The sequence below is a fragment of the Eretmochelys imbricata genome, chromosome 7 (assembly GCF_965152235.1).
Source record: "Eretmochelys imbricata isolate rEreImb1 chromosome 7, rEreImb1.hap1, whole genome shotgun sequence".
NCBI lineage: Eukaryota > Metazoa > Chordata > Testudines > Cheloniidae > Eretmochelys > Eretmochelys imbricata.
Window position 1 is genome coordinate 108841253 of NC_135578.1, and position 24605 is coordinate 108865857.

General features: G+C 42.2%; 1 protein-coding gene across 1 annotated transcript in view; it reads right to left on the bottom strand.

Moving 5' to 3' along the window:
* GRK5 (G protein-coupled receptor kinase 5) overlaps positions 1–24605 on the bottom strand; it is a 227799-nt gene that overhangs the window by 44631 nt on the left and 158563 nt on the right. The window contains exon 5 of the mRNA XM_077823035.1: positions 2281–2381. Within this exon, the coding sequence (XP_077679161.1) occupies positions 2281–2381 (101 nt within the window). The remainder of the gene's footprint in view (positions 1–2280; positions 2382–24605) is intronic.

Below are 24605 nucleotides of genomic sequence, written 5' to 3' on the forward strand. Positions count from 1 at the left end.
TCATTAATTGCCCATGAGCCATTTTTAATTTTCTGGAATTTGTTGTTTGTTTGAAATTATTTCCTAGTAATTCTTGTTTTGTAGGTTGTGAATGAGGAGTTAATTGTTAGTATTTTACATTCAAGAGTCCAGTTCAAGTTGTCTTGATTAGTTTTGATAGGACACACAGGTCATGTGGTATATGTCTCAATGACAGCAAATATTTTTTCTCAGAAGTTTAGTTTACAGAAGAAAATCTCAATATTAGCGGGTTACTAACAAAAAGAAAAAAAAATCAAAAATCACACCTAGACCCAACAAGATAACAGTGGTACATGCCACCGCAGCTATTAAAAAACAAAACAAGGGAAACACATGCAAATATATATATTTCTCCAGGGGATCAGTCTTATCCATGGAGATGTATTTGAAATAAATCCTTGCTACAACACATAAAGGCAGGCAAACATCACATTTCATAAAATCATAGAATATCAGGGTTGGAAGGGACCTCAGGAGGTCATCTAGTTCAACCCCCTGCTCAAAGCAGGACCAATCCCCAACTAAATCATCCCAGCCAGGTCTTTCTCAAGCCTGACCTTAAAAACCTCTAAGGAAGGATATTCCACCACCTCCCTAGGTAACCTATTCTAGTGATTCATCACCCTCCTGGTGAAAAAGTTTTTCCTAATATCCAACCTAAACCTCCCCACTGCAACTTGAGACCATTACTCCTCGTTCTGTCATCTGCTACCACTGAGAACAGTCTAGATCCATCCTCTTTGGAACCCCCTTTCAGGTAGTTGAAAGCAGCTATCAAATCCCTCCTCATTCTTCTCTTCTGCAGACTAAATAATCCCAGTTCCCTCAGCCTCTCCTCATAAGTCATGTGCTCCAGCCCCCTAATCATTTTTGTTGCCCTCCTCTGGGCTCATTTGTGTGTGTCCTTTCCGCGTCTGGGTTTGACTATGCACACTTCCAAAATTAACATGGTGCAATACATTTAGCCCACACCAACAGCAAGTTTTTCAAACTTCCTTTTGAGCCCATTCCAGTTCATGTGAAATGATCAGCATTTTAATGAATGAGGTTTCATAACCATTTATGAACTGAAATAGATAAATTAGCCAGTTATCTCAAATTCTTCTTAATACAGAACTCAACTAAGTGGTGTCCAAAGCTTGCCATCTAGTAATTAAAAGCTTCACATATTATAACAAACAATGGCTGCCTTTCACCAGTTATTTGCTTTTTTGTTGCCATCCTCAGCATCAACAGAATACATTTTACAGTAAACTGTCAGCTTTGAAATCAAGTTCAGAAACGGAAACCGATATCAGGTTTTTTAAGTCAAGCAAAACTCTGCCTTTGTCATCTTCAGGACTCATGCACTCAATTGGGGTAAGTTATATCAATATCCCAGCAGACACGAGGCCAATACAAGTAAACCAATTTGTTATAACAGAGGGCCAGAAGTAATCCACACCTTTTCCCAACGCAAAGCATAACTGAAAGCAGAAAAGGTCAACAACAGGAGCCAAATCAGTGAATGACAGCAGAGCACATTTTCAAATCCGCGTTACATCACCTAGGAAAAACAAAATGTGCTCAGCCAGAGACCAGATGGGACTGTTTTAGATGTTCCCCCCTTTTCATATTTTTGTTTGTGTCTGATCTACTAGCATTAAACATACTAGGATCGGTGTTTTCAAATGCAAATTGCATACTGGGAACTTTAGGACACAACAACACAATTGCTTCACCTCTGCAAAACTGATAAGCCTTTTCCCAGACAAAAGGATTAAATAGTGCACACACATTTCAACTCCATAGACAGACTGATGGTATTATTTTTTTAAAAGCCCCATCCTTTTGTTGAAGGTTTTCAGGAAAAGCCATGCAGGCAACATTTGCACATTCCTCTGTATAAATGGACTGTATAACCACTTAATTTTTATTCACTTTGAAACAGAGATGTTTTCTTTGGATTCATTATCATTGTACCTCTTTCCACACAGCATGAAGTCTAGGGCTGGTTCACTTGGCTAGAACATTCTGTCAAATACCTGAAACACTAAGTTCCTGTATGTAGTCTGCATAGTGGAAGGGAAATATTTACTATATTTTATACAGATGAAGCAATTTCATCACTTGTCAGTTATTTGTCTGAGAGTATGAATGTAAATTTAAGAAAATGCAAGGTGCAGATCCAAATTAAAATTTCCTCCCCTTATCTGACGCGGTCTTTTACAAGTCTGACCACTGCAACTGTGTGATCTTTGGAAGTCAAGTTATACTTACTTTGCACAGTGAGAAAACAGCTCTTTGCAGGGGCTGATTTCAAGTTTTTCCTCAGTCTGCTGGACAAGATCTTGACTGACTTCTGCAACATAAACTGGGGACTAGGGAAAGACAAAAGGAGCAGTGTTATCTTTGTTATAAGGCGCAACCGATTCCCTGCTAGCACATTAAGACATGTTCATTAGCCAAGCTCTTGGCCATTCTAAGTCAGCTCCAAGGGTTGTGTAAGAGCAATTGAGAACTGAGTCGTGCTGCAGAAAAGTACGATACTGTAGTAATTTGCTCTACGCTCCACTGTATCCCCACATGAATGCGATAACCTTTCATGCACTCTTCTGTACTTTCACCTCATCTTGATCTCCATGGATATACAAAAGATGCTGGCCTGCCAACTCTATGAGTTCACAGACCACATTTTACATCCCATGAAAAACCTGTGATACTGAACTGCATAGGGACTAGTCCTTCATTCTTTAAAACAAAAGAGAATTCTGCCAGTGTTTTCATCTCATTGATACTTCTTTGTGTTGTCTAAAATAATCCATTTTTTTCCCAGCAGGAGCTCAACATAAACCAAGAGCAGAAAGAATGTATTTTATTTGTTTATTCAGATTTACGTAATATTAAAAAGACACCTATACATGAATCTGGGCACCCGAACATAGTTAGTAGTACATTGAAATCTCAACACATTAAAATAATCATTTCAGACAGGAATTCTCCCAGTCAACTACCTACAAGAACTCCTTTCCATCCTTCATTGCTGTAGGAAACATACCTTCAGCGCTCTGCAAAATCCCTGTCAAACAGATGTCTTTTGCAATGTGCCTGGAAGATCACCAAATTGGTCTGTTTCAGAGCAGTTAACAGAAGGGACTTGTTTTTGGAGACATTTCATACATTTGCATATTGATAAGAAAACTGTGTAATTATAACATTTGAATGAAATCTATCCATCGATCTATAGCTATCACTATAGCTATATTTCATTCACCTTCTTATTTGCATCTGTGCTTATTTACACGAAGACCACCCCTTCCATATTCAAATCAGTGGGATTTGAGCACCTACCTCCGTTCGAGATCCCAGCCATATGTATCAATCAAACCCTCTCAATATACGTGCAGGAGGAGCCCTAACACTTTGTAAAGAAAAACTTTTCATTCGTGACCATGACCACCAGATGGTGCTGAGTGGGAGGCTCAAGGCAGTTAACCACTCACTTCTAACCAGATGGCCTGGGTAGCTCACGCTTGGTTTGTGATATCCTGACAAGTATTGTAATAAATTGCAGTGATAATTGACCAAACAATGGACGCAAAGGAGAAGGGGACAGGAGTAAGTAGGAGCAAATCCCCAGCTTGGTGGAAGCTGAATGAAATCTTTCTTTTTTTCTCTGCTGAAATGAGAATACGTTCCTGATTACAACAGGGAAGCATATTCTGTGCTCTGCTGGAGTATTTTTAAACAGGGCTGCAGTCTACTGTATTGGGCAATGGAGGCTCAGAGTTTAGCATTTTAATAAAATCAGTAGAACATGCTTGATGTTTTTGTCCTCGGTGGAAGATTTCCTCCTTCCCTCCATATGTCTAGCCCAAGAAGGTTGGGTGGAATGCCTGTAAAGTTCATTATAACCACTCAGATCAGCCACAGGGTTTCTCTGGAGAGCAACATGGTTGCTGGTGAGTATTTGCTTCAGGTTGGGGGGCTGTCTGTAAGCAAGGACTGACCTGTCTCCCAAGATCTGTGAGAGTGATGGGTCATCCTTCAGGATAGGTTGTAGATCCTTGATGATGCGTTGGAGAGGTTTTAGTTGGGGGCTGAAGGTGATGGCTAGTGGCATTCTGTTATTTTCTTTGTTGGGCCTGTCCTGTAGTAGGTAACTTCTGGGTACTCTTCTGGCTCTGTCAATCTGTTTCTTCACTTCAGCAGGTGGGTACTGTAGTTGTAAGAATGCTTGGTAGAGATCTTTTAGGTGTTTTTCTCTGTCTGAGGGGTTGGACCAAATGTGGTTGTATCGTAGAGCTTGGCAGTAGACAATGAATCGTGTGGTGTGGTCTGGATGAAAACTGGAGGCATGTAGGTAAGTATAGTGGTCAGTAGGTTTCTGGTATAGGGTGGTGTTTATGTGACCATCGCTTATTAGCACTGTAGAGTTCAGGAAGTGGATCTCTTGTGTGGACTGGTCCAGGCTGAGGTTGATGGTGGGATGGAAATTGTTGAAATCATGGTGGAATTCCTCAAGGGCTTCTTTTCCATGGGTCCAGATGATGAAGATGTCATCAATGTAGCGCGAGTAGGGGCATTAGGGAACAAGAGCTGAGGAAGCGTTGTTCTAAGTCAAATGTTGGCATACTGTGGGGCCATGCGGGTACCCATAGCAGTGCCGCTGATTTGAAGGTATACATTGTCCCCAGGTGTGAAATAGTTACAGTGGACACCATCATAGGGCCTAATCACATCAGCCACACTATCAGAGGCTCATTCACCTGCACATCTACCAATGTGATATATGCCATCATGTGCCAGCAATGCCCCTCTGCCATGTACATTGGCCAAACTGGACAGTCTCTACGTAAAAGAATAAATGGACACAAATCAGACGTCAAGAATTATAACATTCAAAAACCAGTCGGAGAACACTTCAATCTCTCTGGTCACTTGATTACAGACCTAAAAGTGGCAATTCTTCAACAAAAAAACTTCAAAAACAGACTCCAATGAGAGACTGCTGAATTGGAATTAATTTGCAAACTGGACACGGTTAACTTAGGCTTGAATAAAGACTGGGAGTGGATGTGTCATTACACAAAGTAAAACTATTTCCCCATGTTTATTTCCCCCCCCCACACACACACACACTGTTCCTCACACATTCTTGTCAACTGCTGGAAATGGCCCACCTTGATTATCACTACAAAAGGTTTTTTTTCTCTCCTGCTGGTAATAGCTCATCTTACCTGATCATTCTCATTACAGTGTGTATGGTAACACCCATTGTTTCATGTTCTCTGTGTATATAAAATCTCCCCACTGTATTTTCCACTGCATGCATCCAATGAAGTGAGCTGTAGCTCACAAAAGCTGATACTCAAATAAATTTGTTAGTCTCTAAGGTGCTACAAGTACTCCTTTTCTTTTTGAGGCCTGCAAGGCGACACTGAATAGGACCAAGTGCTACAAACAGGGCCCATTGACGTGATATGAACATTTAACTCAACAGAAGAACTTCTAAATAATGACATCAGACTTCATCAAAGGACCTCAAAGTGCACTACAACAAACAAGTATTACTGCACTCATTGAACGGATCAGGAAACAGGTACAATCTCATCGTGATAGCTCACTGAAGGCAATGGGAATTGCGGTGTGCAGAGCACCATGAGAAATCAAGCCACTTATTTAGGCGCTTAAATATGGATTGAGATCTTTACATTTAGGCATCCAATTTTGAAAATTTGTATGTATATGACTGACTGGAGGCATGACAGTGAACGAACTGGAAACAAAATATAATATAAATTCTAAGGCATTTAAGAATATTTGTCCAGGGCCTGATCCAAAGACTACTGAAGTTAACAGGAGTCGGGGGGGAGGGGGGAAGGGGAGGATAGCTCAGTGGTTTGAGCATTGGCCTGCTAAACCAAGGGTTGTGAGTTCAATCCTTGAGGGGGGCCATTTAGGGATCTGGGGCTAAAAAATTTAAAAAATATTGGGGATTGGTCCTGCTTTGAGCAGGGGGTTAGACTAGATGACCTCCTGAGGTCCCTTCCAACCCTGATATTCTATGATTCTATAAGCTGCGTTAGAAAACATGTTAACTTACATGTTTTAATTAACATGTGGTTAACCCCCACTCACTACCTAGTGTAGACAAAGACAGCAGTGTTTAAGAATGTATTAGTTGGATGTGATTAGCAGAGCTGAAGGGAGAGGCAATGATCTAACACATGTTAAAACATTCCTATCCATAATTAGACAGCTAATAAAAATGGCCTGGTTCGTAGAGGTGTTGAGCATCTGTATCTCCCCTGGGTTTTTGTGGGATCAATATTTTATGCGACCTGCAGGCATTCAGCACCGGAAAACAAGGCTTTTATTTAAGTGCCAAAATACAGCTATAGGTGCAGAGCTTTAAGCATTCATTAGAACACTTTGGCTCCTTTTCCATCCCCAATCATACAGCCGTGCTCTCCATTTCTCCTCCTCTGTCTGGGATCAAGTTAATGTTATGGCACTGAACACATCACATTTTGTCTGAGACCAAAGTGCATTACAAAATGGGGCCCAGCTGGGACCACCATTCTCTCCCCTCACACACACTCTGGTGAAAGTATGACCCAGGTGCACCTTCTCCACCCTCACCTTTCTTGGAGTAAAACTTCAGATAGCAACCAGCCAGTAGGAGCAGTGATAGAAGCAGCCAAGGCTAGGGATCTTTGTACATTTGATACATTGTAGTTTTGACTGGCCGTTCTCTGCTCTGTGCTGATTGCTGTTTGCCCCAACCCTCCCTTTTCTCTTACCTCCCAATTTCTTCACCTCAGCTTCACTCCACACCTGCCTCTTGTACCTTCCCCTTCCCTGCTCTCTCCCCCTCACACCCTTCCCTTTAACATCCTCTCTCCCTTCACTTCTCTTTCCATTTAGCTCATCTCCTCTGAACTAACCCCCCACCCCCCCAAAACAAGAGAAACAGAACTAACAATGTTTGCTGCCATCACATTGTTATGCTGCTTGTGTGTCATAAGTCTTCCTCCCACCCTTTCTCTGTCTTGTCTATTTAGATTGCAAGCACTTTGGGACAGGGACTGTCTGCTACCATGTTTGTACAGTGCCAAGCACAATAGAACCTCATTGTTGCTTGGCTCTTAGGCACTACTGTAATAAACATGATTAACAGTAATGATATTAGGATATTACACTTTCAAAAAAATCATAAGCACAATTTTAAGAACCATTTTAATATGTGAGGAGACTGAATTTGGGATAAAGTGAGGGGAGAAGGAAGGGAAGAAAAAAGAATGTGAGAACTATTTATAAGTACAGTTAATTGCCCTTTTCCATCCCAAGTTCATGAGAGACATAGTCAATGCTTAATTTTTCAAAACCACTCGCAACTGACCTTTGAATCGCTCTTCTCTTTCCTCCCCTCTTAACAAATCAACAGCAAATGAACAATATTAATGGAAGTAAAGGCATCTAAGAACACTAACATTCTGCACTTTTTAAAAGGAAACATATGGATGGACTGGAGCCCAGTATATAGTGCAAACAGTTTTACTAGACCATTTAATTTTCTTTAACAAAATACATTTTTTTTCATCTGCAGTTCATTTTCTGAGGTATTGTATGTCTATGAAAACAAGTTGTGTAATTGGGCAGCCCTTGAAACCATTCAAAACCAGAGGCTTAAAGCCAAAGGGACCATTCCAACTCAATTAGTGTAGCCTACCCTTCTGTACACCTTATAGTCCCAAAGAGTCTGCTATATACAATACAGACTGACATAATTTCTTAGATTTTTCTTATGATTTCATACCTCACAATGATAGATTGAACGTGTCCATCAGAATTCTTAAACAATCCTGTCATTTTTTCTTAGCTCTTGCAATTCAACACATATTCACATTGACTGGAATTAAAAATAAACAAAACACCGTCCCCCCTGATCGCGCCCCCCCCCTCCCCCAAAAAAAGCCCACCAACAACCCACACAACCTTACTTTTGCTTTGGAGAACAACAAATAGGTAGTAACTCTTATGAAGGCAAGAAACAAGCATTTGGGTTCTAGCAACTGAAAGTTCACAAGACTAACGCCTTGGCTGACTAAAGAAGACAGTTGATTCTTCCCTGGATGAGGAGGAGCATGAACAACTTGCATGATTTCTATGAAAAGTGCTCAATGGCACTTATTTCATGCCACTCTCCCAGGATCCCATGGGCAAAGACTGTAAAAGCAGATTTGGCTTTCATCCTACTCTCCAATGCATCACTTCTGTATACATGAAATGTTCTTAAGCAGCCATGAGATTAATTTACCAAAAGCAAATCTAGATGGTATAGATTAATACCATACATCTTGAATCTTGTGATTCAAGCTCTTCTGTTAAATCTCTAAGCTCTTATGTTTTTCTTGTATTTAAAAAAAAATCCCCGCAACCCCCACCCCCACAAGCCTGAACAGACATAACCAGTGCATAGGGTTGCCAACTTTCTAATCACACAAAACCAAACACCCTAGCCCCACCCCTTCCCGAGACCATGTCCCCTGCCCCCCCTTCCATGAGGCCCTGACCCTGCTCACTACATTCCCCCTCCCTCAGTGGCTCGCTCTCCCCCACCCTCACTCATGTTCACTGGGCTGGGGCAGGGGTTCAGGGTGTAGGAGAGGGCTCCAGGCTGGGACAGGGGGTTGGGGTGCAGGGTGGGTGAGGACTCCATCTGGGGCCACAGGCTCTGGGGAGAGGGGTTTGGGGTGCAGGAGGGAGCTCCAGGTTGGGAGTTGGGATGCAGGGGGGGTGAGGGCTCTGTCTGGGGGTGCAGGCTCTGGGGTGGGGTCAGAGATGAGGGGTTTGGTATTCAGGAGAGGGCTCCGGGGTTGGGGCTTGGGGTTGGGGCGTGGGCTTACATCTGGTGGCTCCCAGTCAGTGGCACAGTGGGGCAGCTAAGGCAGGCTTCCTACCTGTCCTGGCACCGTGGACCGCGCTGCGCCCCGGAAGCAGCCAGCAGCTCCGGCTCCTAGGCGGAGGTACGCCAGGTGTCTCTGCGCACTGCTTTTGCCCACAGGCACTGTCCCTGCAGCTCCCGTTGGCCACGGTTCCCAGCCAATGGGAGAGCGGAGCCAGTGCTCGAGGTGGAGGCAGCGCGTGGAGCCCCACGGTCCTCCGCATGGGAGCCAGACCTGATGGATGCTACTGGGGCGCAGCGCGGAGCTAGCCTGCCTTAGCTCCGCAGCACCACTGACCATACTTTTAATGGCCCGGTCGGTGGTGCTGACCGAAGCCATCACGGTCCCTTTTTGACTGGGTGTTCTGGTCGAAAACCAGACACCGGGTCACCCTACCAGTGCATAGTAATGCATTTTCCCTAATGACTACTACGTTTTCTCAAATGCTAAAAGACTGATTTTGATCTCACTTGCACCAATGTAAATCAGGAGTAACTCCAGGGAAACAGGTGTAATTCAGATCAGAATCATGTCCTAAGACTCTGGCAGAGCATGAAGCTATTGAGTTGATCCAATAAAAATGAAACTCATCAAACTACACCTGTTGACTAGACGGTTTAATCGAAGTCGAAAGGGTAACCGCTTTTACCAGACTTTTAACCAAAATAAAAAGCACTATATACTGCTGTGTTTGTGTACATCTGCATATGAAGGTCAACAGGCACTGAGATACCTCACTGTGCAAGTACTGAAGGGAAGCTCAGACTCTGATGAAAGCTTCCAAGATGATTCTGAAGTCCCCATTACCTGTTATTTTAAATGTCACCTTGTATCATTGTGCTCTAAAATGTAAACTTGCCTTTTATGACAGTGCCATAACGTTCTGCTACAGGGCGCTTCACTCAGCCATTTAAGACTCATTATTTGTTATCTACTGAACAAAAAAGGAAACAAATTATCCCCTTCATCTCTATCTGTTTTGTCACGATATCTGTAATATTTCTATGATGAGGAGATATTTTCCATGGGAACCTGTGTAATACACGTGGCATCTTGTCATTCTGCCAACTGATCAAACCCTTCAGAAGTATTGGGTAAGGCACTTCAGCAGTAAATGGTTGTGATTGGAGTATTCATTTCCCTAATAATTATATTACTTTGTTAAGATGTGTTAAATGTGCTACTGCTCCTTTAAGATAGGGAACTGCTAAATGTGGTACTACTTTTCGTTTAAGACATGGAAACTTTGGTCGGGATGTAGTGAGCTGGAAGGCTATGTCTGGAAGTTTCTAGTTAGCAAGGCTTGGGTCCTAAACCTGTTCTGTGAATAACAGAAGTTTCTTGTTCATCTGGGTCAGACTGACTTTTTAACCAACAACAACAATTTCTTAGTCCATAAATAGTAATAATTAATACTTTGCAGTTGTGCAATGCTTCTCATCTAAGAACCTCAAAGCACTTAAGATGCACTAAGTAATTAAGCCACACCCTGCAGAGGCAATGTCTCCTAGAGGGTAGAGTCCCAGACTGGGGCTCAGGAGACCTGCATTCTATTCATGGCTCTGCCACTGGCCCATTGGATGAAACTGGGCAAGTCACTTTACCTTTCTTTGCCTCACTTTTCCTATCTATGAAATGGGGATAGACACTGAGCTCCTTTGCAAAACACTTTGACATCTACTGATGAAAACCACTATACAAGAGCTAGTTATTATTATTATTATTACTGCCATTTTACAGATCAGTAAACTGAGCATAGAGAAGTTAATAAGCCCCCCATTTTTCAGATGTGCTGAGCATCCACAACACCTAGTAAAATAAAGAAGTCCCACTGAAGTAAGATGAAGTTGTGGGTGTTCCAACACGTCTGAAAATCAGACTATACATAGCTTGCCATTGTCACATAGTATGTTAGTGGCAGCATAGGGAATTGAACCCAGGAGTACAGGCTCCATCCCATACTCGCTCTAGGGCAGTGGATGCCACTCTTCAGAGAACCTTAAAACATGAATGTTGAGATAGAAGCAAAGCTAGACAGGAAAAAGAATATCTTTTTTTAATAGTATTGATTGCATGCAAGCTCTCTGATCATAAATATGGTTACACTGCTGGCAAGTTTCAGACAGGCTGCAATGATGAATCATTATGTGTTATTTTAAATGTTGCTTGTATAAAACAAATAACGTTCAGCATATGTTACATTTCAGTTTCTGAAAACATTCCACGACAAACTAGTCTAAAATTAATTAAAAATGGTTCAGTCCATGGACAAAAGGTCAAGCCATAACTTTTCCTAAGCTGTCTCCAGATCCAAGCACTTATGACTTAACGATGTGTATATTTTCAGATGTGGGCAACCAACATTCCATGTGTAAACGATTTGCAAATTCTCTACGTGGACTAAAAATTAGAAGAGGTATGAAAGCTCTGAAAGGAACAGTTTCAGATGAAAAGCGAATGTCCTATAGCATGATGTGATCAGAATGGTCATGTGTCTAAGAGAACCTGGAAAAAATAACTGTCCAACTGTCCTGTGGCTTCATTTGATCTGCATATTCGCATATCTCTCACCGCTCTGCAGCACCGAAAGCAACAGTCTCTGTCAATACTAGCAAACCTTTGGCATGCAATACCAATTCTGCTGCTGCTGCATCCCATATCCACTTCCAGATGTTTCTGAAAGGTACAGCCATTATAGGATGCGGTTAATGATGCCTAGTGGTGCTTAAGTTTGCCCCCACTGTAAGTCATATGAATGTGGTGATGAGAGGTCCTGCAATCAGGGAAGGGATTGGAAAGAAAATGGACTGAGTGCTTCTAAGATGAATGCAAGGTCTCTGATGTTGGCAGAGGGCAGCACCAGTGTATGTGATAGTATAGGAGGGTGGGAGAAAGTGCATTAGATGAATATGTCTGGAGTTGGGGAGCAGAGATAGTGAGCTGGTTTCACGTGCTGCACAGGGAGGTGCCGCCAAGGCCAGCCTTCTGTTTGCCAGGGGGGACTCACTCCAGGAGAGGGCAGATGGTATTTCCACTGGAGGCTCCACTGATGCCCCTGCAATGGGGATATTCTGACTCTCCATAACCCGGCTAGGCAGGGAATCATAGAATCATAGAATATCAGGGTTGGAAGGGACCTCAGGAAGTCATCTAGTCCAACCCCCTGCTCAAAGCTGGCTGGGGGCGGGGGAGAGGTGTACAGCCACTTTCTGCGACTGCACTCTCCACTCCCACCCCAGTGGGCGGGAAAGGCCAGCATAAACCAAGATTTAATCTGACCCAGAGACTGACAGGGTAGGAAGAGGTAAGCAGGGCTTGTGGAGTGGGTGAGCTAGTGAGGGACAGATTGAGGGGGATAAGGTGAGAAAGGCAGAAGAGGAGAGGAGAGTGCAGTCAGAGAGGAGGCAGAAGAGAGGTATTCTAGAGACTGTTTTTGTTTCGGCATGGCGTGGATCAGATGTGTGTCACCCCATGAGAGAAGGGGCCCCAGTACTGTCCCATCGCACACACATTTCATTGGTCTCTTTGGTAAGGCACAAAGACGTTTGAAAATACATCTTTTTTCCCCTGACCTTCAGAGCAAGTTGCATTTGTAGAGAACAGTCAGTTTCAGATCATGAGCAGCGGCATCAGTTTAAGTAACCGACAGCTGGGTTTTCTTTTCCTACCACAGAGTCATCTGGGTCTGGCTGAGGCAAGCCAGCTGAGCACAAGGCTTCATAGTTCCAGAATATTTTTGTTTCATATCACAGATATAGGAATTGACATTGGGAGTGGATAAGAGCATGAGCTGCAGCTGTGTTATTATTAGTATTAATTCTTTATATTGTGGCTAATACTTGGGATAACTTCCTTAGACACTGACAACATCTATCCTGCCCCCAGTCTTGGGGACCTATTGCTTTCAGTTGGGCAAAGGCCCGATTCCACCTCTCCCTCAATTGGAAGCATGCTGCCACCCTGCACTGCAGTGCCAAAGGAACCCTCACCCCCCTCCTCTGTGGATACTAAGGTTCAAATACCCTTCTCCGGGCTTCTCTCTGAGACACACCCTTCCATGCTCCCTAGGGCAAGATCTATTACTGGCTCAGCTGCATCAGACCTGCAGCTACCAGCTGGAACAGCCCTTTCACTGGCAGGCAACACCCTCTCCTCCCACTTTGGGAACCCTACACAACACTCCTTCATGCTGCGAGTTACCACACCAACAGTCCTGGCCTTGTGGAAAAAATCGTTCCCTACCAACATGTCCACTGGGATGTCCTCTAGCATCCCCACAAGTAAATCGCTTTCCAAAACTTCCCACTCTACATGAACCTTTGCTAGTGGTACTGGGAACCTTTCCGGCCCCACCCCCCTTAATGCTGGCCATTTGCCCAGGTAAAATACTAACCTCTGAGACCACACTCGATCGAACCAGAGAGAGCTGGGCCCCAGTATCTCTCCAACCCAGGCACTCTGTGCCATCAATTCTGACAATCTTAATGAGTTCCTTGTCTGGTTCACCAGGCCCAGTGTCCACCAAGAAGGTGTGATAAGTTATGGGGGTACCCTCCGGTGACTTGAGGCTGAGGACAACTAAGCCAACATGGGACAGGGGAGGTTTATTCTCCTTCTATCTGGGGCAGTTATACTTCAGGTGCTCTACAGAATCACAGTGGAAGCACCTTCTAGGGTCTCCTGTTTTTGAGGGTGGTTTGGGACAGGTATGGGAGTGCCTCACCTCCCGGTCACCCTCCCCTTCCCCAGGGATAAAGTGGTGACCTGGCTTCCCACCAAACCTGAACCCCTCTGCCTGTGACTTGTTCCTAATAGGTGCTTGGGATTGTTCAAAATTATCTGCAAAAGCTTCAAGTTCTTTGACCATTTCTACCTTTTTATCCCATAAACACTGTTTTACATCATCATTAGACATATTCAGAAACTGTTCCTGAGCAACCAAATCACACATTGCTTCAAAGTTTGTAATACCTTTTCCCCTCATCCACTTATCCAGTAAATCTCTCATTTGGTTCACATAAGCCACATTATTTAATCCAGCCCCTTTCTTAAGGCTTCTAAATTTTACTCTATAAATTTCAGGTGTAATCTGAAACTGTTTCAAAACCAATTCCTTAAATTTACCATAATTGGAAGCATCACCAATTGGCATCTTATTGAATATGTCCAGAGCTCTCCCAGTCAATTTTGCAACCAAAGTGGTCATCTGTTGATCTTCAAGAATTGCATGGAGCATAGACAGCCTCTCACAGGTGATGAAATATTCAGCAATGTCCCCAGACTCATTGTACGCTGGGCACAACCGCTCCCACTTGTGGATTTTTGGAGGGGGAGGGGGCCCTAGTGTAGGATTCTGTCTCTTCCACTCCACTGTGGCCAGTTGATGCTTCCTCTCTTTTTCTTTTTCCTCCTGTTCTTTGTCTTTAAGTTCCAGGGCTAACTTCTGCCTGGCTGCTTCTGCTTCCATTTCTTTGTCAGCCTCCAGTTTTCTCCGTTCTCGGGCTTCCTCAGCCTCTAGCTATCTCAGTTCCATGGCCCTCTGATGTGCAGCCTTTTGCTCATCCATTTCTATCTGTTTCAATTCTATCTGTCTCTATCTACATCTTTTCATTTTCTTCTACTTACAACCGGTAAAGCTCCAACTTTTTGGTAGCTTCACTTTTGCTCTTTTTCCTGCTTTTCCTGTCCCTACTTCTCTTTCCCAAAATAAGCAAACAGAAAATAACAAACCAGTAACCACTTTGTCTGTTGTGTAGCCGACACACTTAGAACTCACTTAAAATCACCACCAGTGTTTCAGAGCAACATGCTATACATATGACCCTGCTCTGTGCACCACTGTGTTGGGTTGGACCCCTTGTCCGGGGTGTCACTTGATGTACTGGGGTTTCACTGAGCCTGTCCTGCCCCACCAGCCTGGATTCCCTCTCCCCGTTTTGCTGAATTAGGCTCTCTGGCCTCTTGCAGCACACACACACAGGTAGGGCCACACCCAGCTGCAGACACCGACTGAAGTCAGCTCTGTGTGAGAGGACTCACCCAGCACTCACATGAACACTCCTTTTGGGAGATAAACCGCAAATAATACTGTCTTGCACTGTATAGAAAGATCTGCACAGCGCAAGCTCATAAAAATTCACCCTCTCCCTCAATGTGGAGAGAGATGTGCACAGCTTCTTGTCCCCCCAGATATGAATTGCACAAACTGGGTTATGTTATAAACAAGAAATATGTTTATTGACTACAAAAGGAAATTTTAAGTGATTATAAGAGATAGCAAACAGATCAAAGCAGATTACCTTAGTAAATAAACAAAACCTGCAAACTGAGCTTAACACACTAGATAGGTAAGATATAAATTAACAAATTCTCACCCTGAGTGATAAACAGGCTAGCAGATTCTTAAGGCACAAGATGCCTTGGCTTTCCCAGGTTTCCATACACAGACTAAAAATCCTTCTAGCCTGGGACCATCACTTCCCACAGTTCAGTCTTTGTTCCTCAGGTTTTTCCAGGTGTGTTGTTGTCGGGAGAGTGAGGTCCCCCCATGACGTCATTTCCCCCCTTTTATACCTTCTCCCCACTTGCTGGAAAGCTCTTTTACTGTGAGCTGGGTCAAACAGTTCCCATTGTGTAGTGCTATCTCTGAGAGGTTTCTAGTATACACAGTTCCTGGGGTAATCCTTGTGCTTGTGTGCATTTCCTCAATAAGCCATTAACATAATTTGGCCTTTTTACCGTCATACCTGAAAGGTTGTGTGTGTGGGTGTTTTCAACTTCAGGACCTGTTTCAGCAACCCATACATAGCCAAACTTCATAACGTCACACACGATGACAGCACATACAATCAAATGAGATATTACTGTCTAACAGATCAAGACTTTTAGGATGACACCTCACAAAGCATGCTTTGTATAAGACATATCCTAATTACATGACAGTGGTGAATATTGGGTTATCAAGGTGTAACAAGCACAATTATTACTAGAAGTTAGATCTGTGATACCTCATTATTGGAAAAGAACAGATTTCTCAACATTAGTGGCATGGAGAAATAAAGTATGAGAAACTTATTCAATGGGAAAAAATGACAGATAGTCTTTTGTTCAGGATCAAGTAGATTTTACAATATGTGGTTACCATTTTTGGAATTTGAATAAAATATATATACAGATAATGATAAGATTCATTAAACACAAACAGGTCTTTTAAAGGTAACAATTGAGATTATGAATTAGATTTGTTACTACTTATATGGAAAGCTCATGTGTGTTAATAATGATAAAATAAGAAGTTAAACAAGAGAATAGAATAGAAAGTTCTCTTTCAAAAGCCTCATTTTCCAGCCACACATTAAAGGTTCCAGCCAAAAATCAAACATCTGTGAGAAGAAGTCATGGTATACCTCACTTAGTTTGAAGAAAATCAGAACCAATCTACATTTTCCTGCTTTTGCTACATTTTGGCCTGACCTCAGCACAAACCCCAGAATCAAATACCATTAGGAAAGTCTGGATTTTAGAATCCCGGTTTGTCATCTGACCCTCCTACATATCATAAAATAGGCCAACCCAAACCCCAGATCTGAAGGCTGTGACACTTGTGAGAAGTTCAAACCTGACCTGTCTATCTCTAGTTCAACTGAACATATTTTTCTGGTTAAAAAAAAAATTAGATAACTTATCAACAATCATTTTTCTTTTGTGCCTGGCTCAGATTTCTGTTCCCATACAGGACCTGGCAACAGAGGCAACAAGATAATATGAGAAAGTCTGTTCTAACAAGCTTTCCTATTCAGTTTAACATGCTCAAGAGTTTTGGATGAGCACCCAGCTCCTCAGCTGCTTATTGGAACTTCTCTACCTTTTGACATTCTCCCATCACTGGTGAGTCGTCTAAACATTAGCAAGCAACCTTATGTTGCAATAGTCATAGCTTGGCTTGCTCTGGTAAACCAAATGTCATTTGTTCCATAAAAAAAATAAAAACTCATTTACAACCTCGCTGTTATTTAATGGCTTTCTAGTGGAAAAACAGACAGACCACTGCCCAAATTAGCTCACCCCAGACATAGGACCTGATTCTGAAACTGTTATGCATGTGAGTAACTCTTCCTTTACAAGCTGTGCCGCTGAAGTCACTGGAGCCACTTGCATTGAGTAAGGTTTGCTCACGTGCATTAGATGCCTGACCCAGCTTCCACTGAAGTCAGAGGATTTCTTGCTCCCAACTGCAATGGGAGTTGCATTGGGCACAAAGTTTGCAGGCTCTGGCCCTCTTTAATAATGAGCTTCACTATGTAATAGGTCAAAATCCTGAGAGGGAGGGAGGAAGAGAGAGAGTGTGTGTGTGCACGTGAAATGAAAACCCTACAGGCAGCTTGCTATTTGAGGGTATTAAAAACAATTGGGAAATGAGTAAAATTAATATAAAACAGGATGCTGGGTGCCACTTTTACTGAAAGACTGGAAACACCCACATGAGAGCAGAACAAAAAGTCACACAAACACCGACCCCTTTTAAGAAGGGAGTCCCCTGATCATGTGTACCATGTGAACGGCCAGTTAGATAACACGCAGTAACTGCCATCAGAAGAGAATGGAGAAGAAAGATGTTTATTGTTCAGGATGACATGCTGTTTACAGTGGCATATTCTGCTCTTCCTCAGTTTTATCTGTTGGACAAACAACAGCTGTTTTAGGATATTTAAATTACGATGCTAGGATTTTGAATTGGGTCCAGGCTTTAGCCTGATTAAATGATATTAAGTTAATTTACAAGCAGAGGCTTGGCATGCAGGTCAAGTGCTTTTAACATGTGTAGTTTCCTTTTAAAAAAGACAATTTAAAGTTGAGCGCTTTGAGAGCCAACTTTCCACAGCATGAATAAGCTGGTTATGTTTTAAACCCACCTGCCATCAAAGGAATTTTTGGAGGCTCATATATTTTTTAAAAGAGATTTTTCTCCAATGAAGTTTTAACGCATTTAAATACATTTTGTGTATTTATTACTTGTGAGACAAAAACAGTGTCTTAAGATGCTGTTGTGATTTTTGGATCTGTTAAAACAAAACACTCTAATGTTATTAGCAAACTGATTTTCCCACTCGAATTTTACCAGATAAGAGCATAAGTCTCACGGCTCACATCGTAAATCTGCCAAGCCCATTCATAAAAGGCTATCTGGTTAATGTAGCTTTTAGATGGAGAAATCAGGAGGAAGGCATCATATTTAACCTCACTTTAACAGTCACTCTTAAGGAAGATACTGACGGCAGGTACCAACACAAACAGGCTAAGTGTAATCTGCATTATCCCTGTGTGAGTTTTTGTCTCCTTCTACTGGCTGCAGTTGATCAGTCTGCTACTGCTTTTAAGCTACCACAGATGCTCCTTTAACTCAAGAAGTGGAACACCACCACCCCTCCGCGCACATGCTTTTAGATCCAGAGATTCTAGGTTCAAGTCCCATAGATGATCCCCACCAGCAATGTTGTTATAAGTGTTGGCCCATATGGAGATTTGAACTGCTGAGGACCTCTGACGTTCAGGACAAGCTTCCCCAGTCAATGTGTGACCCATATATACCAATCTACGTTATGTGGGTTATATAACCATGGTGGGAAACTTGCTTCTTCTCTTCACCCAACGCCATAAGAAATAAGCAAGCTGTAATAAGAGACATACTTATGCTTTGAGGGCACAAAGTGCGTCTCCTCCATTTCTCAGATTCCCCTGCCAGACAGTACACTATTATTAGTATTAATAATAATTGGCTACTTCAGTCACTGGCATCATAGTGTTTTGACCAACTTTGTAAACTTTGTCCAGTATGTAGGAATCTCTTCTTCACCCAACTAATTCCGAGAGGAACAATGTCATGTGCATAACATCTGCAGAACAATTTTCAGGAGGGAAGTGAAGATTATCTTCCCCCAATGGAAGAGCAGGGGGATTGGCAAAGCCAGGGGTGGTTTTAGATTTTATAAATCCTTGTCAGCTGGGTTTGGGTTTTGAAAAACAAATCCAGGGTTTTTGTTGGAATTGGATCCAATTTTATCCGAAGTGCAGAAGTTCAGGGTTTGGGTGTGAGGTAGAAACTCAGACAAATGATTAGTTTTAGCCCATTGCTACAATATTGGTAGGCAAACTAGAATTGCCTTCTACCTAAGCTGCAGTTTGGCCAGTTATGACTTCCATGGGATAATGGCTTAGAAAAAGAGTGGACATACTGCCCTCCTACCTAATAAAGGAAAGGTTACTGCAGCAGAGGTTACTTTAGGTAAATGTTGTGTATTCATAAAATTCAGCTTTACAAATTGTTGTTGGTTAAACATCCAACACATGCAGATTGAATGCTGACATCTCTAGAAAGCAAACCATCTAACTTCTCGGCTAGAAGTACACACTGTATACTTCTCGGCTAGAAGTATACACTGGCTAGAACACAGTCTCCATGACGCTAGTCACTGTGAGTTAACAGCCTGTGAGGCCTGCCCAGATCGAATGACTCACATGCTGTCCAGTTGTACACATTTTGCTGACATGATTCAGCTGGCACAAGTTTCCATTTTTCAAAGGTCAGACCAGAGCAATTCTGTCAAACCTGAGCCAGATAAATGGCCTTTGCCCATGGACCAAGTCATCTCAGTGATTTTCCTGACCACACATGACAAACTGTTGAGAAATGTCTGCTCAGCAAAAAATATGAACCTGAGAATTTAACCCCGCCACAAAGACAAGTCAAGCGACATTTCTTTAAAATGCGAGCAGTGCAGTTATTGTACCTGGCCCAACCTTTTAGCCACATGAAAAAGTGTTCTACCAGAATAGCCCTGTGTACGTCAAATGAGCACAGAGGAGTGCCCATAGATTTATTTTAGGACAGTGGAATAGAACAGACTCCATATCATTTTCAATAGGATATCCAGCAGTTTGTCATCATTGCAAGAACCAGAAGTCCTAAGTGTTTAGTTAGCTAGAGTATGTATTATAAACACTGGGTAAGGTATTAGGGAACAGGGCTTGAACAAACCATGGGAAAATGTCATTTACTCTGAGACAAGAGCAAAGAAACTCCTCATCAAACCAGTTGTACAATTTTTTTGTTTAGATTCCACTAACACGCAGTATTACAGCTTGTCCCCTGTAATTGGAAGAATGCTTATTAATAGTAAAGCCTGATTATAAAGCACTAATTTGAGTAGCAAGGTCACTGGACTGCTGTTCAGAACCTTTGCCAAAATGGGAACATCCATGTGAATCTATGGAGATCTGCTTGTACAGAAAGCACACTGCAAAGTTTACTTCCCAACTTCCTTAGGACTGAGACACTCGGATCGCTAGAGACATTGATTATGCTGTCTCTGGAACAACAACAATTACATATTGATTTCTCTGGAGACTGGATTATATATTGATTATGCTAGATACAAGGTGGAGGCTCAAGTTAAACACTCACCACTGGATGGTCACTACATAGTAGTGAAGTCAATAAAAGAAGGAACGACAAATTCATCGAGTCAGAGGGTGAAATCCTGGCCCCACTGAAGTCAATGACAAAACTCCCATTGACTTCATTCAAATCACGATTTAACCTAAAGTATTTGGCATCCTAAAAGTTTTGCAATAATTCTAAAAGCTGCTGTGAATAACATTCGGAGCTGGTAAATACCCATGGCCACTCTTAGAACCCTGCAGCATGTTGTGTTCACATGGCACACCACACCACATGCCCCTTCTGTGTCAAAAATCAAGTGCTTACTGCTTTGTCGGTAATCTGATTAGGGGACTCTTGTGCAGTCTCAGAATGGTTCTACAACCAGCTCTGCAGAGAGCCACTCCCCTTCGTACAGGCTCCCACCTCCACTGTGACATGCATCAGGTATGTTCTGTACAAACACTGCACACACAGTATCCAGTGAAAGAGAATGTACTGTACTGTATGGTGTTGCTCTTTTGTTACCATTGAGACATATAACTGGAAAGTGAAAGCCCAGCTGGGTATATGACCAACTGGCTGGATTTGCTTGAGAATGCAGTGTTCTAGAAAGCAATCCCAGAAAGTTTGTCTCTCAGAACACTAAGCCTCTGTCTCACACTAAGCTTTCTAGATTGTTTTTATCGGAACTTTAATTTCTTCCTTCTGAGCATCAATTTCCAGTGACTTTCAACTTCGATTCATGGCTGCTCCAAAAAGTAATTACTGAATCTTTCCTGCAAGGCATTTAGCATAACTAAACAGAGAGATAGCAAGAGGTCTCAGAACTATAGTGCAGTTCTCAGTATGATGTGACCTGCCCTTCCATAAATGGGAATAGCCAATATCATTAAAAAGTGATACAGTGAGTCTTCCTCATGGGAGATGGAAGGCAGCAGTGATCCGAGAAGATGATTAATCCAGCCAGATGAGTGCCTTGATTTTGCATTTATGTCACCAGTGGAAAAAACAAGAAGGGAAAAGAAATCTCAAGGAGACAACAATGGATGTGTTTGATAGTGGAAAATAAAACCCTCAATAGCAGGATTAAAATGATGCTGTGCAACAAGAAGTTTATTCTACAGCAGTGCGTGACTGATACAAACTCTGGGAGCACTAGACTCAAGTGGGAGAAGTTTGCCCAGCAGAAAAGGTTAACATACAACTGTAATTTCCTCCCATCCACATTAAAAATAAGTTGATATCATTGACAGAGCCTAATGTGAATGCACAGCACTCCTTAGCTGGTATACAAATGCAAGGCCAGACACTGCTGATGAGCCAATTTCCCCTTCACAAGACTAAGCCCTCCCTTCCTTATCCTATAATTGTTTGTAAAAACAAAGGGCACTTTTTTTTTTAAACAAAATACCCATTGCTCTCCCCTCACTGGAATACAAGGAACTATATCCTTGTCCTATTCACCTCCTGAAGAAAAGGGAAAAAATGGTAAACATGGCCTTTATTCAGTGCATTTCCTGAAGGAAAGGTGAATGAATAGGAATTCAGATAAGAAAACGACTGCAGTTACCGTTCTGCGGATTCTGTAAAGTATATTAATGGGAATAACAATGCACATTAGCCATCCGATTCAGTAACATTTTTAGTACCCAGCTGAGTCCAAATATAAACTGTAATGGCATATGGAGAATGTCTTAAGAGCCATTTCAAATCAATTTGCTTTTATATAGCATCTCTCAGACAAAGTATCTCAAGACACTGCAGAGAGAGAGAGAGAGAGAGAAAATAACGACCTAATGATTTAGTAGAGTTGGGTACAGTGGTTCTCACAAAGACAGCAAGACAAAAATGATGCAGAGAGATGGCATGCAAAGCTCTTATTTAAAAGCAGTACTAATGTAAGTATACCTCTTTGCCTGCTATTACAGTGGGGAGGGCGGGAGTCAGGTACAATAGGAAGCCAGGCAATGAAGTAAAGCTGTGTTGGGTTTAGTTATAACTGTTCTATGACTACTCTTGTGGACTTTCTATCCATAGACAAGGTGGAACTTAAATCTCAAACATTTCCATTATATCAATGAGTTTATGAAAAGCCAAAACACAACCTGCCAGTGAAATCAGGAAAATAATGTTTGTGAAAATTCACATGAACATTTTTATCAACCCATATCACAGCTTCAGAAATTTGCTTTCCTTTTAGGCTTCCAAGGTGCTTCAGCCTGTGCCCTATGAGTGGGACTCATCTCTCTCATGGCTAGTTCTATCAAACAGGAAGGTGTTGAGTAAAACCAGTTACGAATTTTCAGAAGAAATATCTTGTGTTGAAAAATGCCAGTTCGACAAAACCAAAACTTTCCATGGAAATATATTGGTTTTTGAAAAAACTTTCATTAGAAAGGTCTCTGAGTTTCAGGGTGGAATTTCTGGTCAAAACCTGAAAGAGAAAGAGAGGTCTTGATTTTGTTCCGATGAGGAACGAAAGGAAATTCTGAAACCTCAACATTTTTCACGAATCAGAATTCTTGTTTTCTGGCCCACCCTAGAGTTGAGTACTTTATTTGTAGCGATTGTTAAAGCTTCCCTAAAGGGAGTAAGGTGCCATCCTCCCTGAAACAAGCCACTAGTGAAGAAACTCTCTCAAAGCTAACTTAGCAGACAATTATTGCTCAGCCCTTAGTCTTTCCTTTTTGGTGAAGTCTACTGAGAAGGTTGTGCTGAGGCAACTTTGAAGCCATCTGCAGTCTTCAGATTTCCCAGTTCCTTTCAGATAGACATTCTGTCTGGGTATGGCATGAGATGGCACTCATATTTTTGGATAGAGGTCTCTTCTTAGTGATGGACAAAGGCCTGGTCCATGCAAAACTGGCTGTCTCTGTCGCCAGCCTTTGATACAGTAGCACATGAAATTTTGTTGACTCACCAGTGGCCCCTATCTGGGGAAAAGGATAGAACCCTGAGGTGATTCCATTCTTTCCTTTTCCGGGTATCCCCTAGAGAGTTTTAGGGTAATTGTTCCTCTGCCACAACAGATCTCATATGGAGATCCCAAAAGGATTTATTTGATCTCCTCTTCTTCTCAACAGTCGTGTGAAACCACCAATTAAGACGACAAATCAGTTTATGTTGAGGCAGCATTAGTATGTAGATGCAGTTCTAGGTCTCATTTCCATCAGAGACAGATAGTTCAATGCCTCTGTTTTCCCAGGTTTTGGCTGAGACTGGGACTTGGATGTGAGTATGCTGGCTTCAGCTTAATTCAAACAAGAAAGAGGGAATGTTAATGCATCAGGGTAAGGTGGAAGAATGGAGGATATCTACCTGGAATTACACCTGAAATTACAGCGGTCTTCTGTGGCCAAAAGCACCTATTTTTATCTGCATCTGGTTAGACAACTCTGCAGCTTGCCATAGTGAAACATTATTTTGTGGCTTGTGGATTGGATTATTACAGTGTCCTCTAAGTGGGGCTGTACATGGAGACTATCTGGTGGCTGCAGCCAGTACAGAATGAGGCTACTTACCTTCTTTGTTGTATTAACCATGGCAAACATATGAGCACTTTTCTCCTTGAACTGCACTGGTTACCTATTTGCTTCCAAGTTCAATTCAAGATGTGGACTTTGATCATAGTCTGAGTCATGATTATTTGAGGCATTGCCTCTCTCCACAACATCTGACCGGAGGTGCTGAGTGAGCACAGCCTAGATTTGATTGTCTGGGGCCTAGTGCTGAATATTATCAACAGGCAGTCTTTTACTCTGGAATTTACTTCCCCTACTGATCTGAGGACACAGTGCAAGGCCCATCTCCTTTCAGGCTACCAGCTGTGTGAGTCACATGAGGATTTTGGAGGTAGTGAGGTATGGTCTATTTATTTTGGGGAAATGGTTTCTTCCTGTTATTTCTATGATATGTGTAACTGAGCGTATTTTAGAGTGATGATATATTTTATTTTGTTATACTTGTAACTCTTTCTAGTTTCATTCCTTATACTTGAACTCACTTAATCTTATGTATATTTTGTTTATAAATTTGTTTTATTTTTACTATATACCAGCTCAGTGCTGTGTTTGAAGGGAAGAGTGTATTTACCCCAGTTAAGTTAATAAGCTGTAATGTGCTTTTGTCTCCTTTAAAGGAGCAACAAACCTTATTATAACTCTGAGTGGCCCTGGTAAGGGCTGGACACTCAGGGCACACGGTTGTAGGGAAAT